General features: G+C 42.8%; 1 protein-coding gene across 2 annotated transcripts in view; it reads right to left on the bottom strand.

The window, feature by feature from the left end:
• Positions 1-25,855, bottom strand: part of piezo1 (piezo-type mechanosensitive ion channel component 1) — a 278,272-nt gene that overhangs the window by 9,952 nt on the left and 242,465 nt on the right. For both annotated transcript variants that reach the window (XM_055649000.1, XM_055649001.1), the window contains 14 exons: positions 25,738-25,833; positions 23,653-23,825; positions 23,121-23,245; positions 21,713-21,913; positions 19,791-20,049; positions 18,617-18,805; positions 17,381-17,573; positions 14,668-14,776; positions 13,049-13,196; positions 11,474-11,688; positions 8,961-9,119; positions 8,238-8,385; positions 5,723-5,911; positions 1,881-1,973 (listed from right to left, as the gene is read on the bottom strand). In XM_055649000.1, the coding sequence (XP_055504975.1) occupies positions 1,881-1,973; positions 5,723-5,911; positions 8,238-8,385; positions 8,961-9,119; positions 11,474-11,688; positions 13,049-13,196; positions 14,668-14,776; positions 17,381-17,573; positions 18,617-18,805; positions 19,791-20,049; positions 21,713-21,913; positions 23,121-23,245; positions 23,653-23,825; positions 25,738-25,833 (2,297 nt within the window). The remainder of the gene's footprint in view (positions 1-1,880; positions 1,974-5,722; positions 5,912-8,237; positions 8,386-8,960; positions 9,120-11,473; positions 11,689-13,048; positions 13,197-14,667; positions 14,777-17,380; positions 17,574-18,616; positions 18,806-19,790; positions 20,050-21,712; positions 21,914-23,120; positions 23,246-23,652; positions 23,826-25,737; positions 25,834-25,855) is intronic.

Genomic DNA, 25,855 nt, shown 5'->3' with positions numbered 1-25,855 from the left:
CCCAAATCCAGCTTTTGTGTCACAACTTCCATGCAAATAGACTGACTTGCCATAAACAGCCCTTAATCTTGCCCTGTGATGAGCGGCTCGGAGGAGCACTGGGTTACGAGTCCTAAATAGTCACGTGTGTGTGTGTGTGTGTGTACCTGTATCCCAGTGTTTGTTTCACAGGACAGAAATGGTGGGGGATTTCGTGAATACGAACTGATCATGTATTTTGTCAAAACAGATTATGGAATCATTTCTGCCTGTTGCAATGAGACTCCTTCTCACCCGCTTCACCGAGTGCACCTTTCTTACGCTCTTCCCCTTCCCTCTCCCCCATCCCAAACCAATGCAGAAAGAGTGCAGACACTTTTTGATGCTTCCAGCTCACGTTGACAAGCCCTGGCCCCATTGGCATGCTCTGCCTCTGTTTCTCCATGTGCAAGCATGAAGTGAAGGGGAAGTGAATGTGGGATACAGGCTGGTGCTGAGTATGAGGAGATTAGAATGGCCAACAGAAGGTAGAACGCTGCTGGCCATGACATGGGATGGGGAAGAGATGAACCTGGCCCATTATGGCAATCACTGACACAAACCAACCACACTTCCATTGACTCCATCTACACTTCACAATGCCTCGGCAAGGCCACCAGCATCATCAAGGACCCATCTCACCCTGGTCACTCCCTCTCCTATCAGGCTAGAGGAACAGAAGTTTGAAAACGCATATCTCCAGATTCAGGGACAGTTTCTTCCCAGCTGTTATCAGGCAACTGAACTGTCCTCTCACCGGCTAGTAGTAGGTTGTGGTAGGCGGATTCAATTGCCTGATAGTAGCTGGGAAGAAACTGTCCCTGAATCTGGAGGTGTGCATTTTCACACTTCCCCCAGGGAATTTGTTCGAGAAGATAGAATGTTCTCGGAGGTAATTTTGGATGGCAATGAGCTCTAGACTTGGCAGAAACATCCACATTGTATAAATACAATTATGCTCTTAAGTGGGATAAACCAAAACAAAACGGCTGCTTTTACCAGCCATTCTTGGTGAAAACATAAGGTTGGATCTACAGAACCTCTTTGAGTGCCGAGTCCAGCTGGAGAGAGGAAGGTCAGATATACAAGCATCTTATTTGAGTATAGAAGTTGGGAGGTCATGTTGCAGTTGTATAAGACGTTGCGGAGGCTGCATTAGGGGCATTGTGTTCCGTTCTGGGCACCATGTTATAGGAAAGTGTTGTCAAGCTGGAAAAGGTACAGAGAAGATTTACAAGGATGTTGCCAGGACTAGAGGGTTTGAGCTAAAGGGAGAGGTTGAGTAGACTGGGACTCTATTCCTATAAGATGAAGGGTGAACTTATTGAGGTGTATAAAATCATGAGAGGCACAGAGACTCTTGCCCAGAGTAGGTGTATCGAGGAGCAGAGAACATAGGTTTAAGGTGAAGGGGAAAAAGATTTAATAGGAATCTGAAGAGTAACATTTTCACACAAAGGGTGGTGGATGTATGGAACAAGCTGCCAGAGGAGGTAGTTGAGGTAGGAACTATCCCAATGTTTAAGAAACAGTTAGACAAGTACATGGATAGGACAGGTTTGGAGGGATATGGACCAAACGCAGGCAGGTGGGACATGTACCTGGGAAATGTTGGCCGGTGTGGGCAGGTTGTTACCATGCTGTATCTCTATGACTCTATTTCCAGCCTGTCTCCGACATTCACAGGGAAGCACCTGCCTGGGAGAGGACTTCACCAGATGTTTTCTACAGAACTACAAGCAAATGGCAGGATCCTTACAGGGCTTTCTCTTTGCTGGTGATAGCTGGATGGAAATGGCATTCATGTATTGTATTTTTTGTACTATTGCATTAACATAAAACAACATGCTTTAGAAACTTACTGGATTGCGTTCAAACATTGAACAGAGGTTATCATAATCCTTTTGGTCGAACGGTTTAAGTGAATGTTGCTGTGCACTCATTGTAAACAGGGGCTGCAAGTGTAAGGGTAAAGAAATGTTTGTTATATTTCTTGAATTACATTTGATCAACGTTGCAATTTAATATAAAGCACCATTTTCCTTTCAAGCACAATCCACACGATCTGAGGCAGCGGTAGAGTTGCTGCCTGACAGTGCCAGAGACCCAGCTTCCATCCTGACGACAGGCGCTGCCTGTACGGCACTTGTACGCTCTGCTCTCCCTGTGAAAGTGTGGGTTTCCTCCGGGTGCCCCGGGTTCCTCCCACACTCCAAAGACGTGCGGGTTTGTAGGTTAATTGGATCGTTGGTCGGTGCGGACTCGGTGGGCCGAAGGGCCTGTTTCCATGCAAAACAAAACTAAATATCAGCCACAGTAACAGGTCTTGAGTCTCACTGTAATGACACTGTAAAGTGTCACATTGGTACAGGAGAACTGTGTCTGTGCTAGTACACAGAGGCCCAGCAAACCCACCGTTGTGTTACCTGAAACGACATTACAATAATGTCAACCATGGTGGGGGGGGGGGTCCCTGCATACCCGAGGACCCCAGGGAATTTATGCGTGTGTGTGGGGGTGGGGGGGTAAAAAGGAAAAGGAAGTGACCTAGTGATGAAGCAGGTTTTAAATTGCTGCAGCAACAGCTGGAAGCACTGTAATCACGTATAGTATTTTCTTTGACTGGATAGCACACAGCAAAAGCTTTCCACTGTGCCTTGGTAGACTTGACAATAATAAACTAAACTAAAAAAGGTTGTGCGAGAAAATAGAATGTTCCACCACATCTGCAGGCGGGCTGTTCCAAACTCCCAGCTGTCTATACCTGACTCGCACTTCCTCCCAAAATTTCTCCCATCGTCCAGAGTTCCGTTTTCCTACCTGCCCTGCTCTTCAATCGAACAGGAACACGCAAACTTGGAACGTCCACTATCACACGTCTCAAAGCATCCCAGCTTTCTTTGCCTGCAAACAACCAACGCTCATCGGCTTTTGCAAATTCCCGTCCAACACTATGCAAATTGACCCAGCCCCAATTTAGAACTGGTGGAACAGCCCTATCCGTATCCATTACTATTTTTAAGCTATACAGAACAGTGGTCATTGATCCCAAAAGGCTGACCCTCCGACACTTTGGTCGCGTGTCCTGCCCTATTCTCCAGGTCAAGCTGTACCCTCTTCTTTAAACAGCCCCCCTACATATTGCTTGAGTACACGTTCCAGAACACGTTCTAAGCCCTTGGCACCATGGCAGTCCCTTCCATGGTGTTCTCCTTGGCCAAGCTGGCCATCCGCGAGTCACGGCACCAGACGGCGGAGGGCTCTACCCGGGCCAGCTGCCTTCCCCTTTTCCGGGGTTACGTCCGTGCCCGGGTGGGGTTAGAAAGGGAATACGCCCTGTCTGTGGGCACCCTGAGGGAGTTCCTGGACCGCTGGGCTCCGCAGGGTGTTGAATATATCCTCAATAAGGATTGTAACGTAGTTGTATAGTAGTTTATTATGGATACATGTTTGTATTGTATTATGGTGGTGGGTTCTGGCTTGTTTTATTGTAGTGTAAATATTATTTTTAATAATTGAATAAATTTTTTGTTTAGTAACAAAAAAAAAAAAAAAAATGGTGTTCTCCTTAATCAATAAATCAACTGGGGTCAAGGAAAGAGCATTCACGCCGCGACCCTCTTTCCACCCACACGCAAGACAGACACCATTATACGCAGATGCCGAGAAGTGTGTTCAGCTCTGTCTGAACAACTTCTAATCTTGTTTAAGAAAGAACTGCAGATGCTGGAAAAATTGAAGGTAGATAAAAATGATGGAGAAACTCAGCGGGTGAGGCAGCATCTGTGGAGCGAAGGAATAGGTGACGTTTCGGGTCGAAACTCTTCTTCAGATTCCAATCTTGTGTGTGGACTCGATAAGAAGAAGAATAAATCAACTGTCCCTTCACTTTTATTCCCACCTTGATCTTGTCAACAGCACATCTATCTTAGAACATTAAGCTACCAGTCGTATCTCTGTAATGGCTGTAACATCCCAGTCACACGTACCTCAAGATGGCGCCCAACGCAGGCGACCATTTGCGTGCTAGCCGCAAAGGTAGATCTACAATCACATATTACACTTGCTCCACAATTTTAAATCTCTACTCCTACAGATCTATACGCTGTGAATGGCTTTTCACTGTACCTCGGTACAAGTGACAATAAACTAAACTAAACACCACTGTATCTCTCCACACCCTGAGTTGATCCACCTTACCTGTTAATCCAATCATCTTTCCTCCACCTTGCTGTGCTTATGCTGACCTTGTCTACTGAACTTGCAGTCACTGAATTTGTAACGACTTATGATTTTCTGTCCTTCAAACCTTCCCCAGCTAACAATGGGCCATTATGAACTCCACCCACCAAGAGGTCTTCTGTTTGCTAGCCCAGTTTTGTTCTGGCCTTCTCGACCTTTCAGTCTGAAAAAGGGTCCCGACCCGAAAAGTCACCTATTCCTTTTCTCCTGAGATGTTGCCTGACCCGCTGAGATACTCCAGCGTTTTGTGTCTATTTATGATTTTCCAGTTGGCTATGGGAAGGGGTTTCAAGAGACAGGGCTCATGTTATGAATTAGCTGTCCAATATATTCACTCATCCTTTGTGCCTGGATATTGCTGGTAGCTGCTAACCTGTTTACCAAAGGTAGGCAGCATGAGCCAAACACATACAGTACCTGCACCAATGATAATGCTGAAGCAAACTGGAGAGAATCTTCAGAACAGCAATAAATTTGATCAGTCAGCAGCATTTTACCAAGCGCTGCATCTGAGGCTGGTGCAGTTTAAGTTTAGTTTAGTTTAGAGATACTGTGCGGAAACAGGCCCTTTGGTCCACCGAGCGGGTAAGATCATCTCTGACTCCACTCATCCTGGCCACAAACTCTTTGAATCACTTCCCTCTTGAAGGCGACTCCGGACTGTCAAAGCCGCCACAGCCAGATATAAAAACAGCTTTTTTTTTCCACGAGTAGTAGCTCTACTCAATAACCAAAAATCTGTAGCCTCCTTTTGCTCTGGTATTTTATTTAATTCACATGTTTAATCGATAATGTTTTATTATTAATGTTTAATGTTTTATGTGTCATTCCTAACTGTTACTGTAGGTCATGTTGTCACTTCTGGGCAGAGCACCAAGGCAAATTCCTTGTATGTGAATATACTTGGCCAATAAACTCATTAATTCATTCATTCATTCAATCCATGCTGACCAGCCAGTGATCCCCGTACACTAACACTATCCTATGCACACTAAGACAATTTAGATTTATTCCAAGCCAATTAACCTACAAACCTGTACGTCTTTGGAGTGTGGGAGGAAACCGAAGATACCAGAGAAAAGAACCATGCAGGTCACGGGGAGAACGTACAAACTCCATACAGACAGCACCAATAGTCAGGATTGAACTTGGATCTGTGGCACTGTAAGGCAGCAACTCTAGTTGAAACATATTCTCAGAACCATTTTATTAACTCAGCTAGTCATCAATGACGGCTCTCTGACACCTAGAACTGGCTGACTATAGTGATGTAGCGAAGAAATAGGAACGGCTTTAACTCTCAGCTAGGAAGGAGGAAGGAAAATACATCATATGCATAACCAGCATGGAAAGTGTGACAATGCGTTTACCTTTGGCCTGTCCATTGACTAAACCCTGTCTAGATTTTGGAAGCAATTTTACTTTAATGCTGTAATTAGACATTTCTGGACAATAAAGTTACCTGATAGCCACCAAGTTTAACTGTGACTGTCACATCGACCGGGTGATTCACTACACCGACTACCGATCTGACCAACGACATGAAGAGAAGAGGAAACCAGATGATGCAGATGAGGAAAAGGATGATGAGGCCTCCCATGCCATACTTGACAATCTTCTTTTTCTTCTGCCCCTTAGGCTGTGGATAACGCTACAAAAATAGAAAACGCTCGTTACACCGTTTTGCCAACTAACACGCACTGAATAACATTTCTGTTGAATCCATTCCTACTTCTGTTCGATATTGTAACCATCTCAGGCTGAATAGATTCCTGTTGTCATACTATTAATGAGGTAATAATGATGAGGCCAGTTGTTAACTAAACATGGAAAGTAACTAGTTGGTGTTGAAGACACTCCACCAATTCCATCCCCAAAATGGTTCCACCCTGCTTGACTCTCCGTTCAAATGCACTCTCTGTGGCTATAAACGTTAATAACCAAGGATGTGGACATCATTCCTTGTTTTGTTATCCTTTTATTGCTTGTGTACTCCCCCTTGATCTTATTCCAATGTTTAACTCTACATAACATTTTATTTTGATCATTTGACATGAACTACAAACTAACTGTTGAGGAACCTGTGGAATTCATTGCCACAGACGGCTGTGGAGGCCAAGTCGATGGATATTTTTAAGGCGGAGATTGACAGATTTGTGATTGGTACGGGTGTTAGGGGTTATAGGGAGAAGGCAGGAGAATGGGATTGAGAGGGAAAGATGGATCAGCCATGATTGAATGTCAGAGTAGACTTGATGGGCCAAATGGCCTAATTCTGATCCTAGAACTCATGAACTAACCAAGTCACATTGCTAAAACTTGCACTGGCTGCTAAGTCTTTATGCTTTTGTTTGTGAATAGATTGTGTGTTCACGGTATAACTTTAGACATCTAATGATCTGCAGGTAAAATATTAAATAGGCAAAGTGTGTGCCTGATTAATAATGGGTGGCATTTTTTTCACATTAATACCAGATAAATCAACTCTTACGAGTTGATTTATCTGGTATTAATGTGAAAAAAATGAAATTATTCATTTTGGTAGGAAAAGTGAAAATGCATTCTATCCAACAGACAAACTATTGCAGAACTCCAAATACAAAGGGCCTTGGGTTGTACCTTATTATGTGAACCTTATTATGGAGGCACGTCACCAAATTAGCAAAGCCAACAGAATGTTTGTGCTTAATGTGAGGCAAGTTGAATGGAAAAGTATTGTTTAAGAAGGAACTGCAGATGCTGGAAAATCGAAGATAGACAAAAGTGCTGCAGAAACTCAGCGGATGCAGTAGCATCTATGGAGCGAAGGAAATAGGCAATGTTTCAGGCTGAAACCCTTCTTCAGACTGATGTAGGGTGGGGAGGCTGGGGGGGGATAGGGAGAAAAAAGGAAAAAGGAAGAGGAGGAGCCCGAGGGCTGAGGGAGAGCTGAGAAGGGGAGGAGACAGCAAGGGCTACCGGAAATTGGAGAATTCAATGTTTATGCCGCTAGGGTGCAGGCTGCCCAAGCGGAATATGAGGTGCTGCTCCTCCAATTTCCAGTGGTGCTCACCCTGGCCAAAGTATTCTGTTATATAGAGCACTGCTGAGGCCCCATCAGATGTATTGTGTTCAGAATTGGTCTTCTTTTTCACGCAGTTCAGCAAAGGTTTATTCGACTGCTACGTGGGCTGGGCAATCTGTGTAACAAGGACAGGTTAGGTTGCCTAGGCCGGCCTCACTGGAATTTAGAAAAGCTGGAGGGATTTGATTGACTCACAAAACATCATGAGCGGTCTTAATTGAGCAAATGTGGAATGGATATTATATGTCGTGAGAGAATCTAGAATTGAGTGAAAAAAATGTGAACCCATTTAAGACAAAGACAAGAATCTTTGGGTAGGATCTTGGGTAGAAACTGCATCTGCAGTTCCTTCTTAAACAATAAGACAAAGACAAAGTGATTTTTTTTTCTTTCAGAGGGTCTTGAGCATTTGGAACTCTCTCCCTCAAGAGGTGGCAAAAGCAGAGTCTTTGACTATTTTTAAGTCAGGGATAGATGGGTCCCACGTGTAGGAAGAAACTGCAGATGCCGGTTTAAACTGAAGATAGGCACAAAATGCTGGAGTAACTCAGGGGGACAGACAACATCTCTGCAGAAAAGGAATAGGTGACGTTTTGGGCCGAGACCCGTCTGAAGAAGGGTCTCGACCCCAGACGTCACCTATTCTTTTTCTCCAGAGATGCTGTCTGGCCCGCTGAGTTCCTCCAGCTTTTTGTGTGTATTATAGATACAGTAGATTCAAGATTCTGGAGAAAGGTTGGTGGGATTATGCTGGCGGTGTGGGGTTGAGGTTACATCAGGGCCGAGGATCGGGTGGCCTGCTCTAGCTCCCAATTCGCATAGTTGTAGAATCAGCTGGTGCTGCAGTTGAGCTGTATTTATACCGCTGAATACATGGATATTGGGCATAGAGGGTCAAGAGCAGACCAAATACCTTTTCTGTCTCACGGCTGCACTTGATTATAAATATGTTGGCGTAGATGTCCTCCACGCACATCCAGTTTGACAGGGAGAGCGTGGTGTCTGTGCAAACCCAGTCCATCACAGCACGGAGCTCCACCAGAAACGGCACCAGGCGGAAACTACAAAGTAAAGAGAGAACCTGAAAGTTGATAATGGCGACCGAACAGAAACACATGATGTCGATCCTCTGAAAAATCACAACGACATAATGCCCCCGTCCCACTTAGGAAACCTGAACGGAAACCTCTGGAGACTTTGCGCCCCACCCAAGGTTTCTGTGCAGTTCCCGAAGGGTTTTGTCAGTCTCCCTACCTGCTTCCACTACCTGCAACCTCCGGCAACCACCTGCAACCTCCGGGAACCTTGCGGTTCCCGGAGGTTGCAGGTGGTTGGCCGGAGGTTGCAGGTAGTGGAAGCAGGTAGGGAGACTGACAAAAACCTCCGGGAACCGCACGGAAACCGCACGGAAACCTTGGGTGGGGCGCAAAGTGTCCAGAGGTTTCCGTTCAGGTTTCCTAAGTGGGACAGGGGCTTAAGAAATTAGTTTATTGTTTGTAATCCACAACGAGCATTTTGTCATTCAGATACTTATATTTATATTACTTCAGATACAATGTATACATGCAATTAAATAGACTATTGACTATTGACTATTGACTATTGAATATATACAGCTCTATTTTTTCCGACCTACCCTTGGAAGAGAAAGAGGTTGACGTGATTGTATTTCTTGGTGAGGAAGTTGCCAAGGATGCGGGTCGGGTATCCACAGCGGATCTGGTAGGCCGACAAGGCAAAGTAGATGCATTTCACAAAATACCACAGCTGCACCACTGTGTTCTGATTAAACATTCTGTTTGGAGAACAGATACATGAAATAAGCATGAGGTCAGAAGTGATAGGAGCAGAATCAGGCCATTCGGCCCATCAAGTCTACCCCACCATTCAATCATATAACCATATAACAATTTACAGCACGGAAACAGGCCATCGCGACCCTTCTAGTCCGTGCCGAACACATATTCTCCCCTAGTCCCATATACCTGCGCTCAGACCATAACCCTCCATTCCCTTCCCATCCATATAACTATCCAATTTATTTTTAAATGATAAAAACGAACCTGCCTCCACCACTTCCACTGGAAGCTCATTCCACACCGCCACCACTCTCTGAGTAAAGAAGTTCCCCCTCATGTTACCCCTAAACTTCAGTCCCTTAATTCTCATGTCATGTCCCCTTGTTTGAATCTTCCCTACTCTCAGTGGGAAAAGCTTTTCCACGTCAACTCTGTCTATCCCTTTCATCATTTTAAAAACCTGTATCAAGTCCCCCCTTAACCTTCTGCGCTCCAAAGAATAAAGGCTGATCTATCTCTCCCTCCTAAACCCCATTCTCCTGCCTTCTCCCCATAACCCCTGACATCCGTAATAATCAAGCATCAATCTATCTCTGCCTTAAAAATATCCAATGACTTGGCCTCCACAGCCTTCTGTGGCAAAGAATTCCACAGATTCACTGCCTGACATCACATCTGATGTCTTATCAGGATAGCAAACATTTAAGTGAACCTGGTGTTGAGTTACGTTGCACTGGCACATCTTGTCTCCACAATTTGATTTTGTGTGGGATCCAATCACTTTAATGAAACACTTCATTGCTTATCTGCTGCTGCAGCCTCAGAGCTCAATATTCCAAACATTTTGCCCAATTTTCATTTTCATTTCCCATGTTTTCAGGCAACAGTGTCTTATTTATAAATGTCACCGTAAGAATATAATGCCACCCTAAAACTCTGACAAATTCTTAACGGCTGTGAAAAGTAATTTAGATTTTTTTAAGCATAAAATAGATTTTGCGCAAATGTACATTGTACAAACTTGGGCAGAAAATGCGTTTCAGATCAACAAACAAACTGTGAGTGAACGTTGCTGGCATCTGCAGTAGTGGCAGAGAATTGCTACAATTCCCACATATCAAAAGCAAAGTCCTGGAAATCTAAACTAAAGACAGAAAATACTGGACAAGGCAGGTCAGACTGCATCCACCGGAAGATAAACAGATTTAATGTGCAGGAAGGAACTGCAGATGTTGGTTTAGACCAGTGGTTCCCAACGTGGGGCATACGCCCCGCAGGGGGGCAATTTGATTTTTAAGGGGGGGCAATTGAGTGCGACTGAGGAGGTCTGGGTCCAAATTTCCGATTTTTTTTTTTTTGGATTTTCCATCAGGTAAACATATGTAGTTTATGTTTCAGATGTTATTTTGAGTAAATAATTTTTTTTGGGTAAAAAAGGTCTTTATTGTGTAGTTATTTAATAATCACCGCGCCCTCGCTCTTCATGCACGTCGCACGAAGCGCGCGAGGTCATGGGAGAACCTTATTTATTGAATTATTTTCTTTTTTTTAACAATTTTTTAGTAATTTCTTGCTCAGAACTTTAACTGTCTTTTGTTTATTTCATTTTTCTTTTTCATGGATGCCATGTTCATTTGAAGCTTGTTTAAAACAAGGTATTGGCGTTTTAAGCTGCTTCAGCTGAAACGGAATTCACTTTTTAAATGATAAGAATTATATATCACCACATGGGGGGGGGGCATCAGGATTTTAGAGGTGATTAGGTTGGGCATGGCCAAAAAAAGGTTGGGAACCACTGGTTTAGACACAAATAGCTGGAGTAACTCAGCTGGTCGAGCAGCATCTCTGGAGAAAAGGAATAGGCGATGTTTCGGGTCGAGACCCTTCTTCAGACTGAGAGTCAGGGGAAAGGGAAACGAGAGATATAGACGATAATATAGTGAGATATAGAACAAATGCATAAAAGATGCAAAAAAGTAACGATGATAAAGGAAACATTCGTTGTTATCTGTGAGCTAGGTGAAAACGAGTTGCAGACAATGAGACTCAACAAGACGTTTTTTAATCTAGTACGACTTGGGTGGGGGAGGGATGAAAAAAGGGGGGTTACTTGGATTAGAGAAATGTTTCAGAGTCAGAGTCAATGTTTCAGGTAGAAGACCCTCCCTCAGAACTGGGAAGGGTATCTGATCTGAAATGATGACTGTGTTTCTCTTCCCACAGATGCAGCCTGGCCTGCTGTGTCTTACCAGCATTTTGTGTTTTGTACATCAAAATAAATTGTTCTTAATCTTTTGTTTACTTTTCTCCCATTTCCTTTCAATCGCCACCAAATGTTCCAGGTACTTACCGCTCTGTGACTGCGGGTAAGATGAAGAACATCCAGAAATGTATCCCGAGCACAAGGATTATCTGGAAAACGAGCTTTCCCAGTAAAGTTTTGCGCAGGTATAAAGCACGATCTATCACCATTGTGGAGAACTGAACAAGCACCATCACCAGGAAAGCTTCAGGAACCTGATCATCAGACAGTGTGGATGCAATGTCGGCAGCTGCTGAATGCTTCTGTTCAAGCACAAGTGTGGAAGAAAAATCAAACGATGCTTAAAAGGTTATTTACAGTTTGACTGCAGAAAGTAGTTACCCATTTGGTATAAAACAAAACCAGGAAGCAATGCAGACTAGAAAGATCTGTCAATGAATTCTAGGATTTGATCTTATTTCCACTGACAGATATTTGCATTAAAGCCCTATCCCACTGTACGAGTTCATTCAAGAGTTCTCCCAAGTTTGCCCTGATTCGAACTCAGAGATTTACGTTAATAGCCGCTCGTAGGTCTATGGGCTCTTGTGGAGAATTTTCAACATGTTGAAAAATCTTCACGTGGCTTCCCGAGCTTACCGCGTTTCCCGAGTACCTGCCGCTAGTGTTACGAGCCGCTAAGAGACGTCCCCGAGCTCCGACGTACCCGCTACGTACATTCTACGCGCTTCCGTGAGTTTGATTTTTTTTAAAACTCGGGAGAGCTCTTGAATGAACTCGTACAGTGGGACAGGGCTTTTAGGATGGCTGTAATATCTGGGAAAATGGACGGTGAAAAGCAAGCCCCATTTAAACATATTTGTCACACCTAACCCCAGATTCTAGTATGTTTAAGAAGGAACTGCAGATGCTGGAAAAATCGAAAATAAACAAAAAATGCTGGAGAAACTCAGCGGGTGAGGCAGCATCTATAGAGCAAAGGAGTAAACGATGTTTCAGGTCGTGACACTTCTTCAGACTGAAGAAAAAGGGTCTCGACCCGAAACGTTGCGGACTCCATTGCTCCATAGATGCTGCCTCACCCGCTGAGTTTCTCCAGCATTTTTTGTCTACTCTAGATTCTAGTATGCTCATCTAAAAGCTGCCATTTGGAAGTAAGGGACAAATAAATATTTTGTAAGTGCATATTGAATTAAATCTAATTCATCTGTGAATTCGAAAATTTACAGAGACACAGCGCTGTAACAAACAGGAATATTCTTTTTTTTTTAACATGGAGATTAAAATCATAATGAAACCATGTTATTCATTCCAAACACTATTTTATCTTCTGGGACTGGATGAACTACTTTGACCAGGGAGTTCCAGGGTAAAGTTTCAGCTCGGACTGGATCTGCTGATGGGGTTGGGATTTGGGAATCCCAAGGACTTAGGAGAAGATCAAAGGAAATGAAAATAATTTGCAAGGATTCCAGGCTTTCAACAAACACTGAATGGATCCAGACACAGTGTGGCTCCTAATTGCTAAATCAACATTCATGGCTGAGGTTCAATCATCAATATGCCAACGTAATAGATGAATGCCTTCGAATGTGAAGGAGACGGACGAAGATATTAAAAAAATAAACTTATATGCTAAAATGTAAAATGGTAGAAACTTACTCCAAATGCCCAGAATCCAAAGATGATAATCACAAAATCTACCACGTCAGCCAAAAACATGAGTGCGTATACATCCGTTGCCGCACGGTATTTTGTATGTAGAACGTTGTAGAAATAGTTGCGCAGAGGCCTACAAATACTCTGCACCCTGAGAACACAGCAAAATAGAGAAAGAAATGAAATAAAACAAAACAATGATAGACGTTTAGGCATAAGACATTGGTTTAGAATATTCACAATTAATACAGGGAAGTAAAACTAATTGGCTGCATTGTAATGTCACTGCATGGAGGTAATAGCATAGGTCGGAGTAGTTACAAGGTATCTTTACTTTATTTGGTTCTGACATGCCAAAGTTAGGCCTGGCTCTTAGAACAGCGTCGACCATTACTCGATGAGTGCAGTCTCACAGCAAGGCATATCAGATTCCCAAAGAAAGGCAGACACAGAGAGATGTGAGTGGATCTCTGTCAGTGGATCACCAACATGGGACGACAGATGGCGCAATGGGCTAAGTGTTCGGCTGGCAACCGGAAGGTAGCCGGTTCGAATCCCGCTTGGAGTGCATACTGTCGTTGTGTCCTTGGGGCAAGACACTTCACCCACCTTTGCCTGTGTGTAAATGTAATGTAATTATGTGAAGCACTTTGGGGTCAATGCAAATTGACTAAAAATGTGCTATATAAATAAGATGATTATATTATATTATCCTGACAGACAGGAACTTTGGTTGAAAGCAGCATCTACACCTATCATCCATACATGTGCATAGCAATCTGTGGGGTGAATTTGTGGAATGGTCTGGAACAGGAGATAAAACTTAGCACAAGCATAATTCAGTTTAAAAAGATGTACAAAAACACTTGTTTAAAAGGATATTGGGATGAGGATAGGTGATTGTGATATTTGTTATACTGATTGTATTGGGAAGGGTGATTAGAGGGTGATGGGTTGTATATATGACTAAGATACTGTATAGTATTTGCGCGTTTTTTCTTTTCTTTTTCTTTTTTTCTTTTTTGTATGGCTTTGTAAATATTTGATTAGTGTTCAAATGTAAATAATTTGGTGTACATATAGTGGCTGGTGTACATATGGTGTACATATAGCTGCTAAATTTGTATAAGATAATTACAAGCAGTTGAATAAGGGGTGGGAATTAATAAGCTTTGGCTTCTTCCTGCTCCTTTTCGGACACATATGATTTCATTTATTTATAGATATTGTTTATGACACTTTATAAATATTCTTGTTTTGTTTTTTTGTATGCTGTTTCACACTTGCTTTTTATTCTTTTATTCTGTTCGAAATAAATAATAAACTAAATAAATAAATAAATACTTGTACAGGGAAGTAAGGCCGTATCACAATAAAAACAATTACGCACATCAGTCTTGGCTGAACTAAGATAAACTGGTTAACGCAAGGTTTTTATTTAGTCAATAATATCATTAATCTATCTGTTTTCACGCAAAACCTAATTCAATCCCAGTATGAAAAAATATGTAGCCTCAATTATATTTCAATTAAAAATCACTGTTAATTTTGTTACAACCTTATACACCTGCAAATCATGGTATGTTTCACACTTTCATTGTGTGGACTTTGGCTGCACTTACATCTTAAAAAGGAAGTTTTTCAGCTTCATCCAAAATTCACGTAGTTTCTTGCTCGCCTTTTCCTTTTTCGTGCGTTTCTTCCTCGGCTTTCGGGATGAACTTTCCTTTACTAAAAGAATCATTTTCCAATCAATCAATTAATCAAATCATTTTCCAGTTGAACTTGTATTCAACTGGAGTTTCACAAATAAATGTTCACACCTGGAACTAATGATGGTATTTGTTTGTGCACTCATCATATGCCCTATTATCACTGGCCCATAACACAATGCATTGAAGATGGATCACGAGTACCTGTTGGGATTGCCCCTGGTTAGAGACTCAAATAGGGTCTGAGGTTAGACCGAGTCTGCAAGTAGGTGGCAGTCAATGGAAGGAGGTGGGAGATGAGGCGAGGATTGATGGGCCAGTTAAGTCAGATGGTGGGAGAGATTAGTATGAGACATGGACCATTGGAACACCAGAGTAGCAGATTATAAAATTAAACATGCGAACGTTACTGCAATGGTTTCAGGGAGCTGAAGAATTTGGAGGAAGATGCTGGCAATGAAAGAGAAATGGTAGTGGAAAGAGGATTGCTGATCCCGACATATTTACATCATTTCTTACACAAAGAGAATAATGCTGAGCACTGAGTCCAGAAATGGTCCCGTTAATAACTGAAACATTGCAAGCTACTTCTGAGTTTAATTCCTCAGCAAAAAGCAGTGACATTCAGTTGCCTTTCCCAAAGACTTTTCCTCTAGCTCTTTACTAGCCTTTTGCTAATCATGGAATGTCCAAAACGTTCCCACCTTTGAGCTCTGTACCATTGCTATGATACTTTTGTTTTCCCATTGACATCAAGAAAAGCAATTTCACCCCCATTCTACCATGTTCAAGTATATAATTAATGAAAATGTCAATTTTACATTAAATCACAAAGGATCTTATTGCAAACAATACATTTTGTTTATTAATTTAAAGAGCTATATTGCCAGTTTGTAAAATATCACAAAACTTAGCATTTAACATAAAAATCCATTGTAGAACAAAAATGTAATCTTACTATTTTAACACCAAAGGTCTAATGTTTCAATTATCATATAATCATGGATGTATTTATTAGTTACAGACAAAAAATGAATATGTCAGCGATATATGTATCGTTGCTCATTTGTATTAACACCAATGTGACAGAAATCTCTCCTGAAAGTTTACATTTCTTTATTGAAAATGTGCCTCTAATTGGACTTTGGATGTTCACTTCCAGGAAGTTATGTGTTCCAGTCTAATTGCCAGACCCAACACACAATCCACGCAGAGACAAAAACGTTACTAAATTCTTATAATTGGAATGATATATTATTGCTCTCTCAAAGCAAACTGAGAAGCAAAGCACCGACCCCCAGCGGCAACAAGGAAAAATAAGACATTTACCCAAACTTCAAGACTATAGATGGCAATTTTGTGCTACACCCATACCCTGTATCTGGTGTAACTCAGATAGGCACAAACTCAAAAAAAAACAGCTCGTAGATCACTGGTGAGTCTACTGAACAAGTTGCTTTTTTTTGAAGGCCTTAACAGTGCGCCAGGAAACACTCTGAGAGAACCCAAAGCGCTTCAAAGATTCACAGTACCTACAGCATTTTTATATTCTCATGACACAATGGTTACTTGTGGCTTTGAAATAAGTCATCATTGATCAATGTCTCTGTAAACTTTCATCTTTGTCTTTCCCCAAAGTTATTTCTAACCTTATGTTTCCTGTTATTTGGTGTACCACTCCCCCTCATTTGTTCCAAAAATGTTGGTATCTCTGTATGGAGAAGTGATGGGCCAGTTTATTAGAAAAAAAAGGCTGTTCATTGCTGGGTACAGTGACAAAGAGCAGCTGTAATCTCAAGATTGCCACGGATAAGAACCGAGACAGAACTGCAAACAACTATCTCCCCTCAAAAGATAAGGAAGCCTGCTTTTCACCAGTGTATTCGTTTTAGCTATTTTAATTAAACAGTGCTGTGAAAGCTAAATACATTGACACATCTATTTATTACCTTCCTAATATCATGTTGCCCATTTTTCCCATCATGCTTCCCTAGTATGTGAGCTCCAGGGTTAAACAGACTAGAACCTACTCCTTACAATTTCCGACAACAAACACAAAAGCTAAAGACAGCCTCGACTCACAGAACCCACAAGACTTGAGAATAGATATGCTGTATCACATAAGTGACTGAGTTATTCACGCACTTTGTTTCCTTTTCTATCACATAAATGGTGCTTAGTTTAGTTTAGAGATATAATACGGAAACTGGCCCTTTGGCCCATCGAGTCCGCACCACCCAGTGATCCACGCACACTAACACTATCCTACACACACTTGTGACAATTTACATTTATGCCAAGCCAATTAACCTACAAACCTGTACGTCTCTGGAGTGTGGGAGGAAACGGAAGATCTCGGAGAAAACCCACGCGGTTACGTGGAAAACATACAAATTCCATACAGACGGCGCCCGTATTCGGGATGGAACCCGGGTGTCTGGCTCGGCAAGCGCTGTTATGCAGCAAGTCTACCGCTGAGCCACAATGCCGCCAGTCTTTTAAAATGTTCTGCACTTATCTATTATTGAACTCAGATATGCGTGCTAGATTCTAGGAATCCAAAACATCACTAAATACTACACTATCAGTGTTATTATGTAGTGTTGTTATTATAACATCTAACCTTTGGCTTGCTTCCTCCTCCTGAAGAGAAAGCCAGGCTTTGTCACTTCCTGCTCTGGTTGCAAGACAGAAATGTGGTCGTCTTCAGCTGCAGCATCATCCAGGCTCACAGCTGGTGGTTTTTGCACGGCCTCCTTGTCTTTTGCATTATCCTTTTTCTTTTGATCCTCTTGATCATCCCATAATCCATACCGCTAGATATTAGTGTAGAGAAATGGTATATTTACGTGGTGGAGAAATCAATGCTTTCCTTACTTTAAATAACGCATATTAGCAAAATAAAATGAATCCATATTCATATATATATATATATCTATGTGTATATTTATATACACATATATATAGAGAGAGAGTGAGAGAGTGAAAGAGAGACAGAGAGAGAGACAGAGAGACAGAGCGAGAAACAGAGAGAGAGAGAGAGAGAGAGAGAGACAGAGAGAGAGATGGAGAGAGAGAGAGAGAGAGAGAGAGAGAGAGAGAGAGAGAGAGAGAGAGAGAGAGAGAGAGAGAGAGAGAGAGAGAGAGAGAGAGAGAGAGAGAGAGAGAGAGAGAGAGAGAGAGAGAGAGAGAGAGAGAGAGAGAGAGAGAGAGAGAGAGAGAGAGAGAGAGAGAGAGAGAGAGAGAGAGAGAGACAGAGAGAGAGAGAGAGAGAGAGAGAGAGAGAGAGAGAGAGAGAGAGACAGAGAGAGTGAGAGAGAGAGAGAGAGAGAGAGAGAGAGAGACAGAGAGAGAGAGAGACAGAGAGACAGACAGAGAGAGAGAGAGAGTGAGACAGAGACACAGAGAGAGAAAGAGACGGACAGAGAGAGACAGACAGAGAGACAGGCAGGTGTGTGTGACTAGTGAGTGTAGAGATGATTCACCAGAGGCTAGACCAAGACACATCCAAAATGAACCCTCAGAGTTTATTTGCATGAATCCACTCAGATGCAGGCACTCATTGGACATTACTAAGTCAATACTATCTCAATTTTTGACTCTTCTTTTACTGAAAGACCATTAAAATGAGTTATCTTTTGTTTATTTCACATTTCCATCCATCACATTTACAGCAGTCTTTATGGGCCTTGTTGATGATTTAACGGCCACTTACTACTGAAAACAGAGTATCTGGGGCCCTGGCAACCAGTGAACCAAAGCAGCCTATTTACAAAGCACATTTGTGCAATGGCAACATTTCTTATCTCAGTGCAATCAATTGTTATATCACCAATATTGAAAGTTAATAATGACTGACCTTTAGCAGTGACTGATGGAACAGGAGTGCCAGAAGTTGTATCAGATCATATTTAACATAACTCTCCATTTTCTCCAAGCCAAGGATTCGTGGTGGGAAGAATGGTTTGTCTTCATAAAGTAAAGCGACATGGGGGCTGTTCCACGGGAAGAATCCAAACTGGAACAAGTATTTAATGACCACCATCACCTGTGGAGCCAAACAAAAGCACGTCGTACGAACCTCGACATTTATTCTTGAATAGAAATCACAAATATTTTTGACACGGAACAAAATGCAAAGAAGTAAAATCTCAGCGATCACCAAAGAGAATCTTAACAAAACAGCATTTTGCAGCCAAGGAAATACTTTTAAATTATGGTCAACGTTGCAGAGAATCGTAGCAATGAATTTGCAACTTGGTCTCACAATGAATATTACTTGTTTCTCCCAGTTGACTTTAGGATACATATTGCTGAAAGAACCAGGAATACGGCTGCTCCTCTATAAGCAACACCTCTGCGTCTTTTACTTTAGACTTTAGAGATACAGCGTGGAAACGGGCCCTGCGGCCCACCGAGTCCGCGCCGACCATGTTCATTCCGTACACTAGCGCTATCCTACACACTGGGGACAATTTTACAGAAGCCAATTAACCTACAAACCTGTCCGGCTTTGGAGTGTGGGAGGAAACCGGAGCACCCGGAGAAAACCCACGAGGTCGCAGGGAGAGCGTACAAACTCCGTACGGACAGCACCAATAATGAGGATCAAAGCCGGGTCTCTGGTGCTGTAAGGCAGTAACTCTACCGCTCCGTCACTGCGCTGCCCCTAGCCTCCACCTGACTGGAGCAAATGGACAGTGGTTTAAAAATCGCACCCGGAGTGGCTTTCTTTGGACGTGCACGGCCCAAGTGTCAGCCAGAGCAACTGGCACAAGCATCAGGCTTGAATTTACCATTCTGTGAGACAAAAGTAGGTATCCCATCTCTCAGCCAATGTAGATTACGTGGTACAAATTTTAATTCATGAAAAATCTCATTTGGGCAAACTCCACACCCCATGTTATTATCAAAACAGAGGAAAATTGCTAACGCCACTGTTTTTTAAGCATATAAAAATATGTTAGTGTACATAAAACTTCACAACACTTAAATCCGTAGCATGATAAATATGCAAAAGTCTCACAGTTCACCTCGGTGTAGATGATTGCCGTCATCCAAAACCGTTTACTGGGCCTAGGGATGGAGAGCATTGCCCAGAGGAACATGAGGATTGGAAGGAAGAGTGTGATTACAGAGGCCGACGTCAGATTGTTCAAGATAATGATGAAGTAGCAGGCCAGTTCAGATTTAGCAGCAACAACGTAGTACATTGCAAACAGCAGCTTCAACAAGCGATTCTGGGAGTCATAAAACTTCTCCGACTCTTCCAATTCTTCAATGTAGTAGTGGCTTAAAAAATGGAAATCACAGGAATTAACGGTGACATTTGTAACGTTCACTGTCACCTAATCATTTCTAATTTCATCATCATTTTACAAGAACTTTGGCATCTTTAATGCACTCAGCTCGGTGCAACAGTTGCCTAGTCTACCTTGGTCTCATCAGTGGCCACATCGGGAGCACGAAACGCAGTAGATGAGGTTAGAGGAGGTGCACATTTAACCCCTCCTTCACACCCATCCAGGGACTTCAGCAGTCCCCTCAAATGAGACAGACAGACTCATGTCCGCCTCATCTGGAATCATGCTAACCATTTTAATTCCCCTTCCCAATCCCATTCTGGCCCTGGGCCTCAATGTCCTCCTGCATTGCCTGAGTGCGGCCAGCCACATGCAAACTGGAGGAACAGCATTTCATATGCGTTTAGGTAACACGTTAGGATTAGCAAACTCGGCATATCCCTTTCAATTTCTTTTTCTTTCTTTTTTTCTTCTCTCTTTTCTCTTTTCCACTCTTTTTCTCTTTACTTAGTTCACATCCACCGCTTCTTTTCTTTTTCGAGCTGTACAATACTTTCTCTCTCTATATTTCTTGCTCATCTTACCTTTTTTTTTCTACTATTAAATTTAAAATAAGAAGTTGTACATGCAATGTAATATGTTATTCATGAAGTATATTATTATTATTGTACATCACTTCTAATAATAAATTAAAAAAAAAGAAGAAAAAAAAGAAATGTTTAACAAACTCATCAGGAAGGCTGGCTCCATCCTGGGGGTGGAGTTGGATTCATGGGAGGTGGTCTTGGAGGGGATGATGTTCCTCAAACGGTGGGGCATCCTGGACAATACAGCTCACCCAGTGCATGACACACTGGGCAACCTGAGGAGCACCTTCAGCAACAGACTGGTTCCACCAAGATGCAGTACGGAACGCCACAGGAGATTCTTCTTCCCTGTGGCCTCAATGTCAATGTCTGCAGTATGCTATTTGCACTTTTCTATATTGCACCTTTATTATTGCACTTTAATAACATACCTCAAAATGTTACTACAGTCTGACACACTGTGAATATTTTAAAGACCGGATCATGCCCCCCTGCCCCCCCCCCCCCCCCCCCCCCCCCACCCCCCCCCCCCCCCCCCCCCCCCCCCCCCCCCCCCCCCCCCCCCCCCCCCCCCCCCCCCCCCCCCCGCCCCCCCCCCCACCCACGCCCCCCCCACACACCACCTCACCCCATTTCACCATCCCCAAGCCTTTCACTCAATGCATATTGTCTATCTTATTGGTATATTGTCTGTCTGTGTTATAAATATTACTTGCACATTTGGAGTATGGGGAAACGCAATTTCAATCCAATTTATTTGAATTGGTTTAAGACTGAGGTGAGAAAAAACTTTTTCAACCAGAGAGTTGTGAATTTGTGGAATTCCTGCCACAGAGGGCAGTGCAGGCCAAGTCACTGGATGGATTTAAGAGAGAGTTAGATAGAGGTTTAGGGGCTAGTGGAATCAAGGGATATGGGGAGAAGGCAGGCACGGGTTATTGATTGGGAACGATCAGCCATGATCACTGTGAATGGCGGTGCTGGCACATAGAGCGAATGGCCTCCTCCTGCCCCTATTTTCTACGTTTCTATATCCAGAAGGTTTCAATAAGACCAATTCTGTACCTGCTTGCAAGCAGCTCGCTGGCAGTTTCAGTTCGGGCGATGGGATAGACATTTGTCTCCTCTGAGACTGTGACAGATTCGGCCGATTCCAGGGAATCCACAGCCAGACTTTGTTCTTCAATTCCTTTGATTTTACTGCTCTCGGGAACTGCTTTACTCTTGTCACAGGTCGCCAGGGCTTCTTGTTCTTCTTCCGAATTACTGAATTTAAAAAGTACACGCAATAAACAGAGAGTGGGAGTAACATTTTCTTCACAGCTGATCTCTACTGTACATCATTGAGCCAACTCGTCTCTTCTCATGAATCTCTACTCCCTCTGCAGCCTCCCCACCCTGAACTGGGGACGGATGTTGACTAGGCCCCATCTGCCACCTTCCTCTGAATGGTTCAACTTCCCATCACACTGAATAACACCCACTTTCCCACCTAAAATTTAAATTTGGATAAACGATAGAATGGAATGCGGTAAAACTTTATTTTCAACACAGAATTCACGATGATCTGGAATTTACTCCCAGAAATAGCGGTGGAAATAGAATCAGTGTCTTCAAAAAGACTTGTGGGAGATTAGCTTAGTTTTCGTTTAGAGATACGTTATTGCTGCTAATACACAAGGCCTCGGCCTTTAAGAATTGAGGCATAAACAAAATGTGAAGAGAACCAAAAGATTGCTCGCTCACTATAATAAACTGTTTTCCTGTTTCTTGTTGGAGGATCCCTCTGGGTCCCAGCAGGAAGTTTGGTTTATCCCCAGTCGAAGCTTCCTGGCCTCTCAAATCCACCCCCCAGTGTTGCCCAGCGTGCAAGGGAACACCATCTATCTATCTATATATATATATAAAACTCAAATCAGTCCGCCTGCAGTACGGATCCCTTCCTGCCTTTCGATTCGTTGACGGCTACTCCTTCCTCAGCTTCCAACACACTTCAAAACAATGTTGCAAGACAGGAACACTGAACTTTTCACTGCTGCAGCAGGCAGGGATTTTTTTTAAAGAGGCAGGGCAGTGCTGGAATCTTACTTTTGAGAACGGCTTCAGTTCCATTGGAGGAGACGGGTGCATGGTGGAATATTGGGTTGGGGGATCACACCATTGGGGGAGCAGACCCAACGGGTCTGCACTTGGTCTAGTGGAATCTAAAATCCTATTCCCACTAACAGGTCATGCATTCTTCCTACCAGGTCTCGTGGCAGAAACAGATTCTGGTTCCATGCCCGATGACTCTAGGTGAGTGAGGCTAGGCCATTAAACCTTTCTCTGGAAGGTCGCAGCGCATTTTGTCTGCATCACTCAACCCTCATCAAGGATCTTCACCATTCTTAAGGTCGTCTTCACTGACGAAAGTAGAAATCTACATCGCTAAAAGCTTGGTAAAATGCCTATGAAAATGTACTTCTGCACCTGCCTTGGTGTGGTATTGAGTTGTGGACTACTTCCCGCTGTTATGTCTTCAGGATCCATGTTCGGCTGCTGTGGCCGATTGTCTGATGTCTCAATAAAACCAGCTTGAGGTTCTTGCATTCCCTCACCCTGAAGAGGCAACAACATAAATAAATATCATGTAGTGGGAATGTTAGAAGACTACAAGAAGCGGAACAAATATAAATCATATTAGTTTCTTTTTGGTACTTGAGAAAGGTGAAGATTCATGTCCAAGTCTTAAAAGATTAACTTTATTGAACTATATTTAAAAATGCAATCAATCAATTTTATTTGTATAGCACATTTAAAAACAACTCACGTTGACCAAAGTGCTGTACATCAGAGCAGATACTAATCAAAGCCACTGAAAGGTCAATTTAAATGGCAGCACATTCATTTGTTACCATTGTTAAATTGAGTAGATACATTTTGAATAGGATTTATTTGTAAATGTTTCATTTTAGGAAATGTCTATGACTATGTTTCCTTCAAAGAAAAGTGGTTCAAGTACTAACCTGGGCAAGTTTCTGTGTCAATAGATAGCGCTCTATCCACAGAACAGTGAAGGTGTCAAGATATTGCTTTGCGACAGTGTTTAGCCATTGTGTCAGTCCATCAACCATGGCAAGGAACAGGACCCAGAGAAATTTCAGAATATACGTTAGACGCTGTATTGCATTAGCCTTAGCTGTAAGACAACCAAGCAGGCTCTCATTAGAATCAGTGAAGAATTCCAGCACACATCAAAGAATGAAATAGCACAAAGAGAGGCCAGTTAGCCGACCTTGCCTGTCCCGGGAACAATCCAATTGGTCCCCACTCCTGCCCTTTCCCCACAACCCTAAACACACCTTTGCTGCCATGATTATTTGAATGCCTTTTTTTGTTAATTGTCATTGATTCTGTCACATGTTCCAAAAACTAACACAGGCAAAAATCCCTTTCTTACATGAACTGTGTTTTTGTTGCCAGCCATGTTTGTCATCAGCATAACTCCAAAAGGAAGATATATCCGGTCCAAATATCCATGAGTTGGAGCAGTTCCAACAAAGCTACTCCTAATATGTTTCTACTGGGAGGCTAGGGAACCTCAGCCTCACTGGGGCCTTAACACAATTGTCACAACGTGAGTAAGCCCTGTCCCACTTTCCCGAGTTACTCACAAACTCTCCTGAGTTATCCCCTTGATTCGCTCGGGGAATGTCGGGAATGTCGGTAGCGAGCCCGTAGGAGTCCGTAGATGTTTTGTAGCGGCTCGTAATGCCAGCCGTAGGAACTCGGGGCATCAGGTAAGTCGGGACGTTTTTTCAACGTTGGAAAATGTCCACGAGTAAAAAAAATAGCCCCAAGCCCCACAGCCCTTGTATAAGTTATAACACATGTAGACAAATGTTGCCCAGGGTATGATATTTTCTTGTAATTTCAGGGTAAGAAATTAATCTCACAGCAAATGAGAAAAATAACTGCACAAGATTCGATTTTGATGGTCTGTGTGGGGTGGGAGTACCCGTTGCTCCTCCTGTGTTGCAGGTGGCGCTGCACAGGACAAAGGGAGATGTTTTGTATATAGTTTTTCCTGTCTGTAGACAGTGTGAGTGTGCAGGCATTTTGAGTTGTGTTGCTGCCAACATTTAGTAATATATTAAAGACGTCTGTTGTACCTTGAAGACTCTAAAGTTTGCGAGAGCAGACCACCAGGTCCATCGAGCCCGCACCGCCATTCGCTCATGGCTGAACACTAAACAGACACACTTACCCACAAACAGTAGACACAAGACACAGAACACAAGACACTACCCTCCCCTTTATACCTTGAAGACTCTCAAGTTTCATGCAGACCTAGAATATGAACATGAAAGATGGCAGTAGATGTTTTCTCCTTTTTGCGATAGATAGATAGATAGATGGATGGATGGATGGATGGATGGATGGATGGATGGATGGATGGAGGAACACACAACCACAATAAAAATGTAACACAAACATCCACCACAGCATTCATCACTGTGGTGGAAGACACAGAACTTGGCCAGTCCTCCTCCATTTTCCCCCGTGGTCGGGACCTCCACCCTCCACATTGACTATTATTATTTTTTTTTGGTTCCGTAGCTCCCCCTAACCAGAATGTTTTCTGGACATCACCTTACTCTCAGCAATAAGCTGAATCTGAGAACAGAGGACTGTGCATCAAGATCTGCAGATTACACAAAACGAGAGGCATAGATAAATCACATCGAAAGGATATAGCTAGAATATTGACAAACAGATAGAAGGACAGCAGACTGGATGATCATCTAAATAGCAAGCGTTCAGGAGAGGATAGCAGGGTGAAGTCACAAGGCTTAGGGGACCAGCCATACATTAACAGTTTCTTTTCTGATGTGATGAAATGTTATCTTTACCATGAAGAAAATTTGCACCAACGCCCTTAATAGCACCACCTCAAATTGGATTACTTGGGCCTCAGAAAGGCAGATCTCAGCCTTTCACTGAAAAGCGTTTCACTGTACCTCGGTACACTTGCCAATAAACTAAACTTAAAAACAAAACCTCCTATTGTGTAAAGTCCAAGCTTTATGGGGTTTCCAGTTTCTACTTGCATTTAATTTCTTCTTCTTCCTCCTCTTCGTCTTCTTCCTCCACTTCTTCTTCATTTGAGGGCTCCTGTTGCAAAACTTCATCTCTTTCTTTTACTCCTGCAAGGGATGAGCAGTCTCA

Source organism: Leucoraja erinacea, chromosome 17, assembly GCF_028641065.1.
Source record: "Leucoraja erinacea ecotype New England chromosome 17, Leri_hhj_1, whole genome shotgun sequence".
Taxonomy (NCBI): domain Eukaryota; kingdom Metazoa; phylum Chordata; class Chondrichthyes; order Rajiformes; family Rajidae; genus Leucoraja; species Leucoraja erinaceus.
The sequence above is the reverse complement of the archived record's forward strand: the minus strand, read 5'-3'. Positions and strand labels throughout refer to the sequence as shown.